General features: G+C 35.6%; 2 protein-coding genes across 3 annotated transcripts; both read right to left on the bottom strand.

Annotated features, from left to right (window-relative positions):
* LOC108663049 (ABC transporter G family member 25-like) lies at positions 1-9,518 on the bottom strand. Its single transcript, XM_018125573.1, has 3 exons — positions 9,298-9,518; positions 5,368-6,229; positions 1-1,221 (listed from the first exon to the last, which is right to left on the bottom strand). The coding sequence occupies exons 1-3, from the start codon at positions 9,427-9,429 to the stop codon at positions 200-202; spliced, it is 2,016 nt and encodes a 671-aa protein (XP_017981062.1). The 5' UTR covers positions 9,430-9,518; the 3' UTR covers positions 1-199.
* LOC18592956 (ABC transporter G family member 25) lies at positions 14,339-20,936 on the bottom strand. Of its 2 annotated transcripts, none has more exons than XM_018125556.1 (3): positions 20,640-20,936; positions 19,653-20,514; positions 14,339-15,661 (listed from the first exon to the last, which is right to left on the bottom strand). In XM_018125556.1, exons 1-3 carry the CDS (start codon positions 20,784-20,786, stop codon positions 14,640-14,642), a joined length of 2,031 nt encoding a protein of 676 aa, XP_017981045.1. In that variant the 5' UTR covers positions 20,787-20,936; the 3' UTR covers positions 14,339-14,639. The 2 variants fall into 2 exon arrangements, with proteins under 2 accessions (XP_017981045.1, XP_007019995.2); XM_007019933.2 differs by having other exon boundaries at positions 20,655-20,936.

The following is a 21,136-nucleotide window of genomic DNA, read 5'->3' as shown; positions in this document are numbered from 1 at the left end:
TGGTTGCAAAACTATGCATGCAAACTTTTACTATTGATTCTTCTTCAATTACAGTTAGCTTTGATCCCAAAGTCGCCCTTAACACCCTGAACAAAAGTTTCTTTTTAGCCATCTTTTTGTACGCCATGTTTGAAAAATTACAATTATAAGGCCTATAAGAATAACAAGAAACCTGTTTAAACTAACACAAAGCTTGGCTTCAACCTTTGATGTGCCTTAAGGCAAGATAAGCCAACAACCTGTATCCTACAAACATCAGAAGCAAGATGGCCACACTCAGTTCAGGGCTAATTTGCCCTGCAATATCTTGATCGATAAACTTGCAGCTAACAGTATTACTTCTTCCATGGTGTGAGCAGCCCAACATGGACGAAATTTTCTTGCTTTCGCCGTATTGGACATTAATGAACAGCTTGTAGCTGTAATACGTTGTGGAAATATACTTGATCCACGCCATGCATGATGGCACCTTATGCACATAATATCCTCCTGTTAGAACAAATGCTAGCATGGTGACAATAACTATGGTTGAAGCCTGTTTGGCATCCATGATCACTGCGCCTAGTGCAAGGCCAAGGCCTTGAGAGACAAGCACGTAGCCAAGAACAACCAACAGTGTCAAAAGAAAGGCCACCAAATTGGGTTTCAAGCCAGCCATCCAGTATGTCATAATAAGGAAAACTGTGGGAAGAATGAGCTCCATGGGGAGGTCTCCGATTATCCGTGCCATGAAATAGGAAGATAGAGTGTACATACCAGAAGCATGCTCTTTCACGAAGATTGCACGTTCTTGGGGGAATGCAAATATTGCATTAAACGATGGCAACACTCCCCAAAAGATGGAAATGAAGAAAAGGAGACCTAGGTGGTCTTGAATGTCTCTATAATCCGAGTGCCACCACATTAAACCGGCTAATATTGCAACAGTGATCACTTGGAAGACTCTGAGGATGTTGAACGATTCATGCTTTCTTTCTTTGAGGCTTCTTTGAAGCAGAATGTTGAATTGATGGAACCAAGTAGAGAGGTCAACTGTGTTGCTTTCCTTGTGTTCTTTAGATGAATGGCTTCCTATCAAACGTGTTTCTTTTGCTGAAACAATGGTGATCTCCATGCAAGCAGCTTTTACTTTTGGGGCCAACAGGGCGTTGTAAGAAGCAATAAGAGTTTGCTTTACGTTCGGCCTCTCTCTCTCGCTTACAGCATCAAGTTTACACACACCTGAAACATATATAGGAGAAAATTTAGCACATCAAGTCATTTCCCTGGCCCTTTTTTCACAAATTGAAGGCAGAGAGTTGAAGGTCTAAATCTAGGCTTCAGATCATAACTAATTACCCTTCAAATATATTACAGCCAGTCTAAAGATTGCAATTACAATTATTAACAATATAACAAGTGATGAAGTTAACTACCCCCCAAATTCTTTGGACCTCGTCTTAGAGGAAGATTCCATGAACTAGTGCACAATGATTACTTATATACAAGCATGATTCTGAATGAGTTTGCATATATTCTTAGAAATCATTCAAAAGTAAAATGATACTTTATATCATAAAGCAATGTAAGGCAACAGTAGTATTTCTTTAAAGGCAAAATATCTGTCCCTCTGTTCCCAGACCATAACCTTTGGAATATATAAAAATTTATTAGCAACCCTCTCGAGCATATACCCTAACGTGTAAGATATGGATGAATATGAGTTGAATCAAGCATATAAAATATTATTCGAATCTATAACGAGCATAAAAAAGATTATATAAATCCAAGCATTTAGAAAAAGCTGGTGGAATGGGGTTTGATTTTCCTTTACAGCCAAAAAGTTAAAAGAGATAAGGAAGTCATGACATATACCAAGTATGAGATCTTGTTTTAAGAAATATCATCACCACTAGTTGGTTCAGCCAAACAAAGTCTGAAAACTGATGCTAATTGAGCATGATAGACCCCATTGATCAGTTAGCCACCAAGGAACGAGTATGAATGAATTAGTAGGAAAGGCACGTCTCCCATTATGAAATTAATTAACGGTTATTAGTTTATTGATGTAAGACTTAGTGACATTTACTAGCAAGAGAAATGAGTAGCAGCACGGCAAAAGTAAACAAGAATGAAGCTGACCAATGTTGGTGGTAAGGTGGGAGTCCACTTAGGTCGGGTGTTGCCACTATGGTTTGGGCCACCACTTACTACAACATTTGTTTTTCCTATTCTTGCATAACATTTTCCTTTTTGTTTTCAAATCCCCACTTTTTATGACTTTGGGTGTATTAGAAAAGATCCAAAAGAAGCCAAATACGTGTTGCTCTTCCACATGTCCTAAGTTTGATTTTAAATGGAAAAGAAAGAGGAAAAGATGGTCACATCAATCTTAATAATAAAAATTGAGGTCAAGTTTTAGCAAGTGTAAAGCTGGACAAGGGACAGCCTAGGGGAGACCAATACAACAATTATTTGATAAGCTATACTGAGAATTATTGGTTTGAAATCAGTAAACCAGGTAGGGAATGACACCCAGAGCAGACCAGGACATGAGAAATATTCACGATTGAACAAACCCATAGGTTGTATCAGTCTGGTTTGCGTAACAAAACACCTAAATTAAATGTCTAATCCCTTAATTAGATTCATCATGTTATTGAATTACAACAGCTGGAACTATATCATCGTTAATTTATAGCACCAAAACTATTGACAGCAGATACCTGCAAGGACAGTAGTGATGCGATGGACCACCTTCCAAGTGCTCTAGCTATAATAGAAATTTAGATGCTTTCTAACGCTATCAATGTCGCCATCAGTCATAAGCTTTCTGTCTTTCTCTATCCTCTAATCCACCTTACCATCATGGTGTCCAAGAATATATGAATGGAAAAGTTGAGGAAGATTTCCTATATCAGCTCCATTTTTTAATACTCTAAATTCAATTTAGTATGTTCTTGTCTCAGAAGAAACCCCAAAGATAGAAACTTGTCCAGGGGGCACTTCATTTACAGTTTTTGGCACATATAACACTATTTCTTTGTAGACGTTGCGGATTAGTGATGTACCCCCACCATTCATTTTTTATTATCTTTTATGTTATGCAGAGCTATCCATGTGTAGGCATTAGAGGTTGAAATTCACCAACTATATGATTCACATGACCAATCTAACTTCCCATATAGGGTATAAACATGTCTTAGGCTAGTTGGTGACCTGCCTTTTCCTACGAGATGGCATTAACTCTAAGCATTAATATGTTAAAAATAAAGGTCTTTCTAAATCTATTTGCTGGTTTGTTGAGCTCGAAATCACTTTATCCAACTTACCTTAATGCATTATTATCTTATTTTAAAAGGGTTTTAAAATTTATTTCTTCGAACAGAATATATATATATATATATATATTATTAAATCAAATATTCAAATGTGCAAAGAGATCAATTGTGGGATCTAAGCTTTATGACAGGGTGAGGCTCCATGTCCTGAACGGATATCATGAATTGTCGCTGCTTGCCTAAGTCCTCTCCCATTTTGCAAATAAGTCAACTCGATTGCCAAAGTAAAAACATTCATAGTAAGGATGTGATCCCTTTAGATGGAAGGATGTGTGGAAGTAAGCAGAAGGGCCATACTCCTTATGAAGGACATGACTCTTAAAGGGTCCCATGACTCATGCTGTAATCTACTAACTAATAATCCCTTTTACCAGTAATAATGGCCATAAAGTCCAGGGGGGACCCATGCTCCATTGTAAAATCCTTCTTGGAAAATGGATGATGAGAAGCATAAAATTCTCAAGCTAACTAATTATTAATGCTACTTAGGATAATTCTATGTATGATGCCCTTAATGACATCATATTTGTGGTGACACCATATGCCACCTACTGATATTGGAGAAACCTACTAAATTAATTCCTCCAAGAATATACGCATTTGACCTTTCTTTTCCAAAATTTTTTTCTGGTAAATTGTCAAATCTAATGACGATATGAAGAGCTACAAGCCATATGCAGTGGCTTTATAGAGACATCTAAGCTGCGACATGCCTCATTGGATGGAGGCAGAGGATGATGACTGAAATTTGTGGTTCATAATCTTCGCACCAGCTATGCACAGAGCTCGTTGGCTTAGCAAAAGCTTCATAAAAAAAAGAATGGATTAAAAAAGACAGAGGGCAGAGACTAGGGGTGCCAAAAGGGTCAAAGTTAAGGAGTTGGGGCTAGAAGAGGGGAAAAAGAAAGTGAAAATGTGCCTTCCAAATCAAAGATATAAGACACGTGTCCTTTTCAACAAGATGAAAAAGACCATTACGTATCTCAGCTATTCTTATCCACTATACTTCCCACAAAGGAAGAAGGAAAGACTAAACAAAGTAAACTGCCATCACCCTTTTTCCTTTAACTTTTTTTTCTAACGAAAATCAAATTATAAATCCACTGACCCATTAGCCAGCAACACCAGTCCACCACCACCATCGAAAACCCATCACTCATTTTCCAAATGTACTTTTGAAATCTTGTCCTAATACAAGGAAATTGGCAACAGATGAATTGCAAGTCATTGTTGTTGGGAGGAGAGGTCCATGAAAGAAAGGAACGACCATATTCCCACAGCTAAAAAATGCTGTGGGCAAGAAATAATTAAATGGAAACATCAGTAGGACACGTGGTGCCTAGAAAATACCTTTTAACACCCCAGCATGGCCCAGAAAGAGAAAGAGAGTAAAAAGAGAAAACAACAGGGGGTCAAATGGAGGGTACTATCAATGAGTATGGTAGAAAAAGAAAAAGAAAGTTTGGACAACTGATTAACGCAGATAGAAAGCAACATTTGTATGCCATATGATCTTGTATCGTTATGGTTCTCCCCTGTGGACCAAGTGGCCAAACTTCCCCTTTGGAAGAAAGAATTGGAAAACTATGTCTCACTGTCCTCTCGAGTAATTAACCCAAAAAAGGTTGAAGAAAGGACTATGATCTCTCTCTCTCTCTCTCTCTCTCTCGTCTCTCTCTCTCTCTCTCTATTCTAAACAGTACTATTAGAAAATGTCTTCGAAACGACATCCAAAAAGGAAAATGGAAAAAACAGAGAACCTAACCATTCATTCGAGTTAACTTAGCTGACTCAAGAAAAGAAAGTAGCAACAACCACAAACAACAACAATAGAGCTTACNTATGCATCTCTCTCTCTCTCTCTCTCTCTCTCTCTCTCTCTCTCTCTCTCTATTCTAAACAGTACTATTAGAAAATGTCTTCGAAACGACATCCAAAAAGGAAAATGGAAAAAACAGAGAACCTAACCATTCATTCGAGTTAACTTAGCTGACTCAAGAAAAGAAAGTAGCAACAACCACAAACAACAACAATAGAGCTTACGTACCGTTAGCGATATCAAGGAGGAAATCTGCAGGATTCATGGGAAAAGACGGCGAGAATCCAACAGACTCGAAATAAGCCATGGCTTCACTTTCTTTCCCAAAATACAAGCTCCTTCCTTCACTCAAAACCAACATTGAGTCAAACATCTGATAAACTCGGCTAGAAGGTTGGTGCATGGATGTAACTATGGTCTTCCCTTTCTGAGCCAACGACCCCAAAGTTGAAACTAACCGGTGGGCCCCCGTCGAGTCCAAACCCGACGTTGGTTCATTGAGAATCAACAGGCTAAGGTTTATAAGCATTTCATGAGCTATACTCACTCTTTTTCGTTCTCCACCTGAAATCCCCCGTATAAAGCTGTTCCCATTGATTGTGTTTTCGCATTTCGATAACCACAACTCCGACAAAACCATTTCAGCTATTAAAGTCTTCTCCTTTGTTGTCAATGTTTTTGGTAACCTTAAAAGGGAGCAGAACACTAGGGTTTCACGAACTGTCAAGTAAGGGTAAAGAACATCATCTTGAGTGACGAATCCGGTGCGTTTCGCCGTTTGTTTAATGGGTTTTTTGTTGTTAGCAAGGATAGTTCCAGAGAAGCCATGGCCTTGTTGGAGCCTCCCGGCTAAGGCATTGAGGAGGGTTGATTTGTCGCTACCCGAAGGACCAAGGAGAGCCAAGATTTCTCCTGGTGAAGCCACACCGGTGATGTTGTTCAAGATCGTTTTCTCTTGAACTTGACCCATTGATCTTTGATCAGACGGTGCTGCTGATGATCTTTCATGGCTAAACATTCGTTTAATGCGTCGACCTCGAGACATGTTAGTTTGCTGCTGTATCTTCACCTTGAAACACACGTCAATGAACTGCATGAACACAAAAAGAAATTAAATATATAGAAAGGTCAAAATGAAACCATGAACGATGAAAACGAGTCATTGTTCGTTCGACTCGGGCAGTTCAACACACTGAACTCACTGCAGTTTGTGGTACTGTAAAGCTCGACCTTATAAAATATTTGTCATGACATACATGTGATGATAGCATGATTGCATGCTAGGAGAGTCTCGAAAAATTTATAAAAGTAGGTATTATACCTAAAGGTACAACAAAGTTGATTTAAGTCTCGAACTAAATCAAATAGAGAATTTGAGATGAAATTAAGGATATTAAAGTACCAGAATGGTTTAATATGGTGATTTGGAGTTCGATGATCAATTAGGAGCCAAATCGAAATTTTCACTATCCAGGGATAAAATGGTCATTTGCCACCTAGGGACAAAATGAGAATTTTTAGAAAAGATTTTTTTGATCCCATTTGACTTATTAGAGTATGATTTGAGTATTGGAGTATGATTTGAGGTTAAGAAGTGAAAAAAATTGCAATTCCGGTATTTTTCAAAGTATAGGGGTAAAATGGTAATTTTACCACCCTAGTGGCAAAATTGTAATTTTACACCACCATGACATTTGTCTAGAATTCTACCTATTATTATTTTATGCTATGGATAAATATTAGAGCATTTGTGGTGGTGAGAAAAGGCTTAAAAATTAAGTTAAAACAATTGGACCAATAAAAAGGTGACATGTGTCAAAAATTTAATATTTTTATATTGCCATTTAAAAACCAGCCCACACTCTTCCACTCAGCATTTCAAGGCCGACCAGAAAAGAGAAGAAAAGAAAAGAAAAACTCTAGGGAGGAAACACTAAGGAAAATTTGTTGAATTTTCAAAAAATTGGTGACTAAAGGTAAGATTTTTAATATTAAGCTTGAAATTCATCTTGTCCATGCATTCTTTTCCATTTTCCATGAATTAAATTCAAGTTTTCATGAGGGGCAATATGCTGGCCAAATTTAGAGAGAGAAAGTTGGTGATGAATTTAGTTGAATTTCAAAGTAATTTAATGTTTTTAGGTGTTTAGTTACATTTAGTATGAAAATTAAGCAAGAAATCCACATGCCCATTATAAAACCTACCTTGGCTGAATTTTATGGGTGAGGATTGATGATGAATTTGGTTGTTTTTCATGCCATTTAGATTGTAGTTGATGCTAAGGAATACCGAAAATCGAAAACGGGTACCGAAAAATTTTACTCGCGTTAGTTAGCAATTTGCACCATAATGAAGGATATTTTGGTAATTGCACTTAGAATAGATTTTTATTGAAGTGTGTGGAATTTTGGGGAGTACTGGAAGTGCAATAAATTAATTGGAATCGAATTGGACGTTTAAATTGATTAAATAGTGTATAGTGCGCAATAGGCCGAACACCTCCCATTTCATTGCATGCATTCATATAGAACATAGAATAGTTTTGTGACAATTTAGCATAAGTATATTTAATTTCCTGTTACACATTATGTATAGGTGGTGAGCCCTCGGATAAGGGCAAAGGTATTGCACCCGAGGATCAAGAATAGGAGTGTTGTAAATTCCCGTCAAAGTGAGTAATCACTGTTCATCTTATCTATCTAGAGTATATTTACAATCGTTTTTATGATTTTAAGAATATTGAACCTAAATGAATTTTATGTTTTATGACTAGTAATCGATTTAAGGAATAAGGTTTATGAATTATTTTACAATTCAATAATGTTTTTGAAAATGAGAGTATGTGGAGACCAACCTTTGATGTTGCCTATATATTTAAGTTTACGTACCAATGTTTGGAATTGATGATTTATGAACTGATACGTGATGACATATGTGGCTGGGTTTTTGAGTTGTGAAATATATAAACTGTTGTTTTCCTTTGACAGGCTGGGTAGTATTATGTTAGCCACGTTATGCTGTCAAAATTTTATTGATTGGTGGGTTATTTAATTAGCCACTGCAGTAGGTGGGTTTCCGTGGACCAGCCTATTAGAGGGGCACGGTAAACCCCGTTATATTTACCTTAGTATGAGAGGCGTGGAGGATATCTCCTAAGGTACGATAGAGTTCACTTCACGTTGAACCACCACTTGAGGATGAACTCTGCCAACGCCAAGGGATGGCTAAATTATGTTTTTATGAGTAGTTGTTAACTTAATAACCTTGGCGGACTCGGTTGAATGCCTCGGCCAAGGTATCACCGAGTATGATTTTTGGCACGAGCCAAGTTTTTGAGAAAATTATAAGTCGAGATGTGTATTATAATGAAATGTGTTGTTTTATATATATGATTTGAAACAAGTACAAAATGTTGTGGATTATGGTATGATGAAAAGTTAACTGTCTCCATTTACTCGGCTTTAGATGTTAATGACGGACTTTGTTTACTCACTGAGTTTATGAAAACTCACCCTTTCTTTTTTTAACCAGTTCAGGTTCAGGATAATCTGTAGGCAGTCGATTTTTATCAAGGATCTCTTTTGGACTTACTTCCTTGGAAATCGTAGGTCTACATTCTAGCACACTTTTGATTATTTCGGGGTCCATATGCCATTGTAGGATAATTTTGAATACCTGATTTACTGTATCACTATGTATATGAATTTATTTTATTCTCACGCTACAAAAATTATTTATGTATAGTTCTATAAAAATTATTTTATAAGAAAATAGAATATATTATCAAATATTTTTATTTAGTCTAATTAGTCAACTTTTCACTCCAAATTGATGATTTAGATTACAAAAAATTTATTTTTAATCGGAAATGGATATCTTTCTACCCTACGTTGTATTTTTATCAGGTTTCGAAATTTTCAGGTAAAAATAACCAAAATATCTCTGTGTTGTCAAAATTTTATTTTGATTGTTTTTGATCTAAAATAGTTTATATTCTCTTAAAACTCGATATTTAGTAACTATTGTTCATAGGGGAAGTGAAAAACTGATACAAGAGTCTTGCGATATTTCGGTTGACATATCGGGTAATTAATATTTATCGAAACTTTATGATAGTTGTCACGGACTCGAAGGGAGTGTCAGATCGTGACAGGTACCTTGAGAGTTATAAGATAACAGTAAGACATTAAAGATGGGAAGTCACGCAAATCTCGAGAAGTTTCTTTGAAATGATCTGGACGGTCGAGGGTGTCCCCAATGGAAGCTTCTACACCATCAAAACCCAGCATTATTTCTTTTGCCTCTGACACTTTGGGTTCTTTCTGCTGCTGTTTTGGGGGGAAGGAAATTAAAGCGAGGGAGCAGGGAAGAAGGGTGAAGGAAGGGAGAACACGAGGGAGGACTATATAGCAAGGGGGCCTATTTATGTAGGGAAGAAGGTGAAGGGAGTGGGTGCCACGTCAAAGGGAATTTCCCATTGCAAAAAGTGCTACGTGGCACAAAGATGTGCCACTTGGCAGCTTCTGAAGTATGGTTCATGGCAAGTGCACTATTAAGCGCCGTTCCCCTCGCCCCCAACAAAATCTTTTTCTCTCATCTCTCTCCTTTCTCTCTCTCTCTCTCTATCTTACAGCTAAGAGAGAGAGGATACATTATCCAATCCATTGGAATAAGAAGGGAATTGCTGCATGTTGACTGAAAAGTTCATTGAAACTTTGAGAGAGTGAGTGGACACACTGTCAGGGAAAAGAAATTATTACATACCCACAAATGTTTATTTATATAATATATGTACTACTTTATTTTTAGAAAAAATTATTTTTTTTGGGTTTATTTTCAAAAATTATTATATTATATTTAACTAAATTTTATATTTTTATTTTAAATTAAATAAATTTTTATAAATAATAATCGATTAACTACTATAAGTTAAAATGTCATTTGTTGTTTTATATTCACGTAATATATTAATTGTTACGTTGATGTGAAAAGTAAAAATTTCATAAAATCAAGTCATCAAGTCACATCTTAACATGTCACGTCAAAATCACATGACATAAATTAACGGATAATATTTTGATTAACAACAGTGAATTGACCAATCATTAATTATGAAGATTTATTTAACATAAAATAAAAATATAAAAATTTAGTTAAATGTAATAGAATAACAAGAACTTAATTGAATATTTTTCAATAATTAAGGATTTTTTTTAGATATTATGTATTTTGTTTAAAGTATCCATGGTTTCTATATATATGGACATAATGGATTTGAACTTTCAAAGTTTTAAAAGTCTTTTGAAATGAATGGTTTGCTAGCAGACTTGTGTGAGCTTAATTATGGTATTATCACAAATTAATGTGATACCATGTATTTTTTTCTAAGTTTGAAAGTCTTTTTGATAGGCCTTTGAAAGGGTTCAAAGTGTTGACCACAGTGGTTAATATAAGGTCAAGGGATTAATTATTGAGGCATCAGATCAGCGGAATTAATCATCAAGTTTTAATGCACATGAATCAATGTTTTGACCTTTTCTTAAGGAGACAACTCTCTTCTTCGGTTAGAGTTTTGAGACTTTTAAATTAAAATTTTAAGAGTGAAATGAAATAAGATTGTAAACATTCCCTATTGTTTTATCATTTTTTTAATATTCAAAATCATAAGTATCATAACAAGTCTTTAGTTTTATATCGCGTTTAATTATAAGTTAGAGTTGATCAAGTGCTGTTAACATGTTATATTAGATAGTGACACAATATACTAATGTGGGATAATGACATAACATGATGATATGGTCACGTCGCATTTTCACTTCCCATCACAGCTCCACATCAACATATGGACATAAAAAATGACAAGTGACGTTTTACTTAATGATAATTTGTCAACCGTTAATTATTAAAGTTTATTTAATTCAAAATAAAAATATAAAAATTTGATCGAACGTAATAAAAAAATAAAGATTTATTTTAATTTTCTCAAATGATTCAAGACTTTTAAAAAAATAGTATGCCTATTTTATCATAAAATAACAATAAAGTAGAGATTATTTGGCATTATTTTATTATATCATAATTGGGTTAATTTGACTTTGAATGCAAAGGGAGTTTATTTTATGGAACATAGAAAAAGAAAGTAAGAAAACATGTTGGAGGAAAAGAGTAAGAACAAATCCAAACGTCTCTCCTCCATCCAATAGCTAAGTGGAGTACATGGGGTGGCACCTCTTTACATTCTTTTCTCTTATAACATTGCACAAGGAGAAGGGTTTCTTGAAGGTGCGCCTTTGTGCTTGTACTTGTAGGGACATTTAATTAGCAATTCCATTTCAATTTCTCTTCTTTCAATAATTATGTATATATTTTATAATTTCTTTCGCTATATATATAATAATAATAATATAATATTATACAAAAAGATAAGAAGAAAGTTAAGATTTGAATTTTGGAATTTTCAATCTTCTTAAGAGAATAATAATGTATCATTAAATATCCGAATTGCTTAAAATCTTTCTTTCAAGATCTCCTAAATTTATAATATTTGCACTATTTTTCTTTTTTCTTGTCATGGAATTATAAGAAAATTTATACTATCAAATCTTGAGTTTTTCAAAACTTTGTTACCTTTCTTGTGGACTCACTACAATCATAACAGGTTTTATCCACAAAATATTCCGTTATGGTATTATCGACAATCGCTTTCCCGATTACGTTATCAACGAAACTTTGAGTACCATCAATGAAATATTCCGTCAATAAAAGATCATAATTTTAATAATGACTTATAGTATTAAAAATAAATTAAATACTCAACTAAGCTTGCTGGAGCAGCTAATTAAGTTATAAAAATGCTTAACTCAACCCATTGCTATGGAAATTGCTTGAATTGGATTGAAGTAGCTAGCTAGATAAGAACTGAGTTGCTTTGATTAATATTAATAACAGCCCATGTGAAGTGTAAACTCAGCTGTGAACACCTAAATTTCAGGACCTTTTTAATCATTACTCTTTTTCTTATATTCTTGTATTTATAAACATCTTACTACTATTCTCTACTAATAAATATAAAGACGTAATGTTTGAATAAGCTTTTGAATTATTTTAAAAAAAATTTAAAATTTTTTTATTTTTCTATTACATTTAATTAAGTCCACATTTTTATTTTGAGTTGATTAGATCTTTACTATTGACTATTGATTAATTGCGATTAGTCAAAATACTATTTATTATTTTATGTCCACGTGTCGTTAACGTGGATAGTGAAAAATATTATATGATCATATTATCATGTTATATCATCATGCCACTTTATCATTTATTATAAGATGTCAACATGTCATGTCATTATCAAATGATATAGAATAACAAATAACATTTAACTAACAATAATTAATAAACTATTAATCATAAGATTTAACTCAAAATAAAAATACAATAATTTAATTGAATGAAATAAAATAATAAACACTTATTTAAATTTTTTTCAATAATTTAAGAGTTTTTTAAGGTATTATGTGTTTTTTTAATAAATAAAAATATAACGAAGATGAGATCTCAAAATTGAGACAAATTAACAAAGTAGAAACCGATCATTTTATGAGGTTAGTTGATGTTCATTAAGAAATAATTAAAAAAGTTAAATAAATATAAAATTTTAAAACTCCGTTATCAACATATACAATATATACAATAATAATTTAAAACTCCGTTATCAACATATACAATAATAATTTACATAATTAATATATAGTGACACATTTTGAAAAAAATATTTTCAATTAAAATTTTAATATAAAATAATAGTAATCTGCATAGTTTAATTATTGTAACACCTTTTGAAAAAAAGGGGAAAAGAAAAAGAATATCCGCCTTCAAGGTTTAAAAAGAGCATTGGAAGGGAGGTCTTTCCGGGAATAGGGACACGTCACCGCTTGAGCTTTCCTCCGGGCTTTTGCTAAGTTAACAGCACTGCATTATTGACTGTGACGTGGTACTATCCATTTTACTTGGAACCTGTTGGTCAAACCTAGCTATTGTCCCCTTAAAGCCGTCGGTGACTTTTTTCACTGTTTCGGGCTTTCCTGATTGGGCTGTCACGGGAAACAAATATAGTGGCGGTCCTTTCCATGTGTGGTTGGCGGGTCCCACTGCTTCTAAAGGCAGTGGCGCATGTCGACCACACGCCTTAAGTGGCACCGGATGCTCACTAATCCCAAATCACTTTCCCACTCCCTTTTGTTTACCTCTTCGGGAAAAAAATTGGATTCTCTTTTACTCGCACGTTATTGGAGCGTGCAGGCGCGTGTCCACAGGATGCAAACGAGGGGAAGGCATGGAAGGGAGATTTTGTCAATCTGATTGAAACACATAATCCACTTTCAACCTGGAGCAAGGAGTAAGGCAAGGCACTCGATATTTTTGAAATACCTTAACACAAACTTAATAATTTGATAAGATATCCAAACTCTATAAATATCCAATGATATTTTAAACGTTATCCGAGTTCGTATCTGAATATATTAGATACTAGATATTAAATATCTAATTAAAATCAATTTTTAAGTATATTATTATTAAAAATTAAATTAATAAATCAAAACTTAAAATCATATATATCACAACTATGAATTTTAATAAGTGTTACACTAATTACCAAAAATTTATTAACAAAAAATAATATATAAAAAATTAAATTTAATATTAAAAATTACTATTTATAATCAAATTTGGATAACAAGTATTTTAAAATCACTGTCCGAATCACCAGGTGTTAGGTGTTGTTTATCAGTTAGTGATTTTATTGCTTTAGTCTCCTTGGAACTCTTGGTGTACTGTGTTCCTAGGTTATTTCAGTGTCTGTGTACTGTACTCTTGCTTTAATCCTTAATGTTTGCATATGTCACAAGGTTTATCCAAGTGTTATACTTTTCAGGATGGCTTCAATGCTATCCCAACACTGTATTTATCAGTGATTTATATATAAATAATTTTATTTTAAGTTGAAAAAAAAAATTCAAGGCCAATTGAGCCCTTTTAAGCTTTGACCTAATTGCCCAAACAACCTAAAACATGCCCATCCAGAGCAAGAAATCATTCTAGAATATAAAACCTCATATCCAATTACTCATTTTATTCCCAAATTGGTTGGACAGAGCCCATCTAAAAGCTCCTGCAAGTGGCAATACAACCATTAAGTGAGGCTAAGAAAGCAAATTTTATCCCTCAAGCTTATATGAACTGCTTTACAAATTGTATCATTGAGCTCGAATTAATGTAGAGAGCAAAGTTCAAACAATGTGGCTGCAAACCTTTGCATGCAAATTTTTACTTTTGATTCTTCTTTAGTTACAGTTAACTTTGATTCCAATTTCGCCCTCAACACCGTGAACAAATCTTTCTTTTTGGCCATCCCTTTGTACGCCACGTTTGAAGAATTACAATTATAGGGCCTATAAGAATAACAAGAAACCTGTTTAAACTAACACAAAGCTTAGCTTCAACCTTTGATGCGCCTTAAGGCAAGATAAGCCAACAACCTGTATCCTACAAACATCAGAAGCAAGATGGCCACACTCAGTTCAGGGCTAATTTGCCCTGCAATATCTTGATCGATAAACTTGCAGCTAACAGTGTTGCTTCTTCCATGGTGTGAGCAGCCCAACATGGACGAAATTTTCTTGCCTTCGCCGTATTGGACATTAATGAACAGCTTGTAGCTGTAATACGTAGTGGAAATATATTTGATCCATGCCATGCATGATGGCACCTTATGCACATAATACCCTCCTGTTAGAACAAATGCTAGCATGGTGACAGTAACTATTGTTGAAGCCTGTTTGGCATCCATGATCGCTGCGCCTAGTGCAAGGCCAAGGCCTTGAGAGACGAGCACGTATCCAAGAAGAACCAACAATGTCAAAAGAAAGGCCACCAAATCAGGTTTCAATCCAGCCATCCAGTATGTCACAATAAGGAAAACTACGGGAAGAATGAGCTCCATGGGGAGGTCTCCGATTATCCGTGCCATGAAATAGGAAGATAGAGTGTACATACCAGAAGCACGCTCTTTCATGAAGATTGCACGTTCTTGGGGGAATGCAAATACTGCATTAAACGATGGCAACACTCCCCAAAAGATGGAAATGAAGAAGAGGAGACCTAGGCGGTCTTGAATGTCACTATAATCTGAGTGCCACCACATTAAACCGGCTAATATTGCAGCAGTGATCACTTGGAAGACTCTGAGGATGTTGAACGATTCATGCTTTCTTTCTTTCAGGCTTCTTTGAAGCAGAATGCTAGATTGATGGAACCAAGTACAGAGGTCAATTGTGTTGCTATCCCTGTGTTCTTTAAATGAATGGCTTCCTATCAAACGTGTTTCTTTTGCTGAAACAATGGTGATCTCCATGCAGGCAGCTTTTACTTTTGGGGCCAACAGGGCGTTGTAAGAAGCAATAAGAGTTTGCTTTACGTTCGGCCTCTCTCTCTCGCTTACACCATCAAGTTTACACACATCTGAAACATATATAGGAGAAAATTTAGCACATCAAGTCATTTCCCTGGCCCCTTTTTCATAAATTGAAGGCAGAAAGTTGAAGATTTAAATCTAGGCTTCAGATAATAACTAATACCCCTCAAATATATTGCAGCCAGTCTAAAGATTGCAATTACAATTGTTAACAATATAACAAGTGATGGAGTTAACTACCCCCCAAATTCTTTGGACCTCGTCTTAAAGGAAGATTCCATGAACTGTTGCATAATGATTACTTATATACAAGCATGATGCTGAATGAGTTTGCATATATTCTTAGAAATCATTCAAAAGTAAAATGATACTTTATATCATAAAGCAATGTAAGGCAATAGTAGTATTTCTTTAAAGGCAAAATATCTGTCCCTCTGTTCCCAGACCATAACCTTTGGAATATATAAAAATTTATTAGTAACCCTCTTGAGCATATACCCTAACGTGTAAGATATGGATGAATATGAGTTGAATCAAGCATATAAAATATTGTTCGAATCTATAACGAGCATAAAAAAGATTATATAAATCCAAGCATTTAGACAAAGCTGGTGGAGTGGGGTTTGATTTTCCTTTACAGCCAAAAAGTTAAAAAAGGTAAGGAAGTCATGACACATACCAAGTATGAGATCTTGTTTTAAGAAATATCATCACCACTAGTTGGTTCAGCCAAACAAAAGTTTGAAAACTGATGCTAATTGAGCATGATAGACCCCATTGATCAGTTAGCCACCAAGGAACAAATATGAATGAATTAGTAGGAAAGGCACGTCTCCCATTATGAAATTAATTAACGGTTATTAGTTTATTGATGTAAGACTTAGTGACATTTACTAGCAAGAGAAATGAGTAGCAGCACGGCAAAAGTAAACAAGAATAAAGCTGACCACTGTTGGTGGTAAGGTGGGAGTCCACTTAGGTCGGGTGTTGCCACTACGGTTTGGGCCACCACTTACTACAACATTTGTTTTTCCTATTCTTGCATAACATTTTCCTTTTTGTTTTCAAATCCCCACTTTTTATGACTTTGGGTGTACTAGAAAAGATCCAAAAGAAGCCAAATACGTGTTGCTCTTCCACATGTCCTAAGTTTGATTTTAAATGGAAAAGAAAGAGGAAAAGATGGTCACATCAATCTTAATAATAAAAATTGAGGTCAAGTTTTAACAAGTGTAAAGCTGGATAAGGGACAGCCTAGGAGAGGGCAACACAACAATTATTTGATAAGCTATTCTGAGAATTGTTGGTTAGAAATCAATAAACCAGGTACGGAATGACACCCAGAGCAGACCAGGACATGAGAAATATCCACCGTTAAACAAACCCATATGTTGCATCAGTCTGATTTGATAAAAGAAACCTAAATTAAATGTCTAATCTCTTTAATTAGATTCATAATGTTGTTGAATTACAATAGCTGGAACTATGTCATCGTTAATTTATAGCACCAAAACTATTGACAACAGATACCTGCAAGGACAGTAGTGATGCGATGCGCCACCTTCTAAGTGCTCTAGCTACGATAGAAAGCAAGATGCTTTCTAACGCTATCAATGCTGTCGTCAGTCATAAGCTTTCTCCCTTTCTCTATCCTCAAATCCACCTTACCATCATGGTGTCCAAGAATATATGAATGGAAAAGTTGAGAAAGATTTCCTACATCAGCTCCATTTTTTAACACTCTAAATTCTATTTAATGTGTTCTTCTCTCATAGGAGATCCCAAAGATACGAAACCTGTTCAAGCACTTCATCTACAATTTTTTGCACATATAACACTATTTCTTTGTAGACTTTGTGGATTAGTGACGTACCCCCACCACTCATTTTTTTATCTTTTATGTAATGCAGAGCTATCCATGTGTTGGCATTAGAGGTTAAAATTCACCACCTATGTGATTCACATGACCCATCTAACTTCCATATAGGATTTAAATATGTCTTAGGCTAGTTGGTGGTGATTCGGCTTTTTCTACAAGATGTCATTAGATCTAAGTATTAGTATGTTAAAAATAAAGGTGTTTCTAAATCTATTTGCTGATTTGTTGAGCTCGAAATCACTTTATCCATTGAACTCTATTGTTTTCCTAGTGATCCAACTTACCTAAATGTATTATTATTTTATTTTAAAAAGATTTCAAAATTTAATTTTTTTTGTACATATTTATTTATTATTGAATCAAATACTGAAATATACAATTATAATGAAACAGACAGATTGATTTTTGGGATGTAAGCTTTATGGTAAGGTAAGGCTTCATGTCTAGAAAAGATATCATGAATTGTCACTGCATGCCTAAGTCCTCTTCCATTTTGCGAAGAAGCCAACTTGATTGCCAAAGTAAAAACATTTATGATGTGATCCCTTTGGATGGAAGGATGTGTGGAAGGAAGCAGAAGGTCCATACTCCTTATGAAGGACAAGACTCTTAAAGGGTCCCACGACTCATGCTGTAATCTACTAACTAATAATCCTTTTACCAATAATTATGGCCCTAGTGTCCAAGAGGGACCCATGCTCCATTGGACAATCCTTTTTGGAAAAATGTATGATGGGAAGCATAAAATTCTCAAGCTAACTAATTATTCATGCTGCTTAGGATAATTCTATGTATAATGCCCTTAATGACATCATATTTGTGGTGACACCATATGCCACCTACTAATATTGGAGAAACCCACTAAATTAATTCCTTTAAGAATATATGCTTTTGACCTTTCTTACCAAGAATTTTTTTCTAGTAAATTGTCAAATCCAATGACTATAGAAGAGCTAGAAGTCCACATGCAGTGGCTTCTTATAGACATATAATCTGTAACATGCCTCCTTGGATAGAGGCAGAGGCAACGACCAATATATATATATCAGCTGATGACTAAAATTATGGTTCATAATCTTCGCACGAGCTAAACACAGAGCTCTTTGGCTTAGCAAAAGCTTCATTAGGAAAAGAGCAGATAGGAAAAGACAGAGGGCAGAGACTAGGGGTGCCAAAAAGGACAAAGTTAAGGAGTTGGGGCTAGAAGAGTGGAAGAAGAAAGTGAAAGTGTCCCTTCCAAATCAAGGATATATGACACGTGTACTATTAAAGAAAACATGAGCACTCCTTTTCAACAAAATGAAAAAGACCACCACGTATCTCAGCTATTTTTATCCACTATCCTTCCCACAAAGGAAAAAGGAAAGACTAAACAAAGTAAATTACCATCCCCTTTTTCCTTATTTTTTTACTAACAAAAATCTAATTATAAATCCACTGACCCATTAGCCAGCACCACCAGTCCACCACCACCATCGAAAACCCATCACTCGTTTGCCAAAATTTTTTTTGGAATTAATCTTGTCCTAATACAAGGAAATTGCAACAGATGAATGGCAAGTCATTATTATAGGGAGGAGAGGACCATGAAAGAAAAGCAAGACCATATCCCCACAGCTAAAAAATGCTGTGGGCAGGAAATAATTAATGGAAACATCAGCAGGACACATAGAGCCTAGCAAATACTTTTGAATACCCAGCATGGCCCAGAAGGGAAAGAGAGTAAAAAGAGAAAACAAAAGGGGGTCAAATGGGGGGTAGGATTAATGAGTATGGTAGAAAAAGAAAAGAAGGGATGGGCAATTGATTAAGGCAGATAGAATGCAACAGTTGTATGCCACATGATCTTGTATCCTTAGAGTTCTCCCTCATGGACCAAGTGACCAAACTTTCCCTCTGGAAAAAAGAGTTTGAAAACTATGTCTCATTGCCCTCTCTAATAATTAACCCAAAAAAGATTGAAGAAAGGACTGTTATCTCTCTTTTTCTCTCTCTCTCTATTCTAAACAAAGCTGCTAATAAACGTCTTTGAAACGACACCCAAAAAGGAAAAAGGAAAAAAACAAAGAGCCTAGCCATTCATTCGAGTTAACTCAGCTGACACAAGAAAAGGAAGCAGCAGGAACCACAAATAAGAACAGGGATTAAAGCTTACGTACCGTTAGCGAGATCAAGGAGGAAATCTGCAGGATTCATGGGAAAAGATGGGGAGAATCCAACTGACTCGAAGTAAGCCATGGCTTCACTTCCCTTTCCAAAATACAAGCTCTTTCCTTCACTCAAAACCAACACTGAGTCAAACATCTGATAAACTCGGCTAGAAGGTTGGTGCATGGATGTAACTATGGTCTTCCCTTTCTGAGCCAACGACCCTAAAGTTGAAACTAACCGGTGTGCCGCTGTCGAGTCCAAACCCGACGTTGGTTCATCGAGAATCAACAAGCTAGGGTTTATAAGCATTTCATGAGCTATACTCACTCTTTTTCGTTCTCCACCTGAAATCCCCCGTATAAAGCTGTTCCCAATTATTGTGTTTTCGCATTTCGATAACCCCAACTCCGACAAAACCATTTCAGCTATTGAAGTCTTCTCCTTTGTTGTCAATGTTTTTGGTAACCTTAAAAGGGAGCAGAACACTAAGGTTTCACGAACTGTCAAGTGAGGGTAAAGAACATCATCTTGAGTGACGAATCCGGTGCGTTTCGCGATTTGTTTAGTGGGTTTCTTGTTGTTAGCAAGGATAGTTCCAGAGAAGCCATGGCCCTGTTGGAGCCTCCCGGCTAAGGCATTGAGGAGGGTTGATTTGCCGCTGCCCGAAGGACCAAGGATAGCCAAAATTTCTCCCGGTGAAGCCACGCCTGTGATGTTGTTCAAGATCGTTTTCTCTTGAACCTGACCCGTTGATCTTTGATCAGACGTTGCTGCTGATAATCCTCCATGGCTAAACATTCGTTTAATGCATCGACCTCGAGAACTGTTGGTCTGCTGCTGTATCTTCACCTTGTAACACACATCAATGAACTGCATGAACACAAAAAGAAAATTAAATATATATAAAAGTCAATGTTAAAGGTAAAAATGAAAACATAAAAGATGAAAAGAGTCAATGTTCAGTTGACTCGGATAGTTCAACACATTGCACTCACTGAAACTTGTGGTACCTTCAGAGTGATAGGATAACAAGAAGACATTAAAGATGGGAAGTCACGCAAATCTCGAGAAATGTCTTTGGAATGATCTGGACCGTCAAGGCTGTCCCCAGTGGGAGCTTCTACACCACCAAAACTCAGCATTATTTCTTTTGCCTCTTTTGGCACTTTGGGTTCTTTCTGCTGCTGTTTGGAAGGGGGGGGAAGGAAGGAAATTAAAGCGAGGGAGGAGCAGGGAAGAGAGGAACAAGGAAAGAAACAAGGGACGACTTGAGATTTAAGAGAGAGAGAGGACTACATAGGAACGGGGGTATTTATGTAGGGAAAAGGGTGAAGATAGTGGGTGCCACGTCAAAGAGAATTGCCTACAGCAGAAAGTGCTACGTGGCACAAGGATGTGCTAGTTGGCAGCTTGTGAAGGATGATTCATGGCAGCTTTTGAAATTCTTTAAATGATTCAAGACTTTTATAAAAGAATATTATACTTATTTTTA

The sequence above is a fragment of the Theobroma cacao genome, chromosome 8 (assembly GCF_000208745.1).
Source record: "Theobroma cacao cultivar B97-61/B2 chromosome 8, Criollo_cocoa_genome_V2, whole genome shotgun sequence".
Classification (NCBI taxonomy): Eukaryota; Viridiplantae; Streptophyta; class Magnoliopsida; order Malvales; family Malvaceae; genus Theobroma; species Theobroma cacao.
This window is presented reverse-complemented; position numbering and strand designations above follow the sequence as displayed.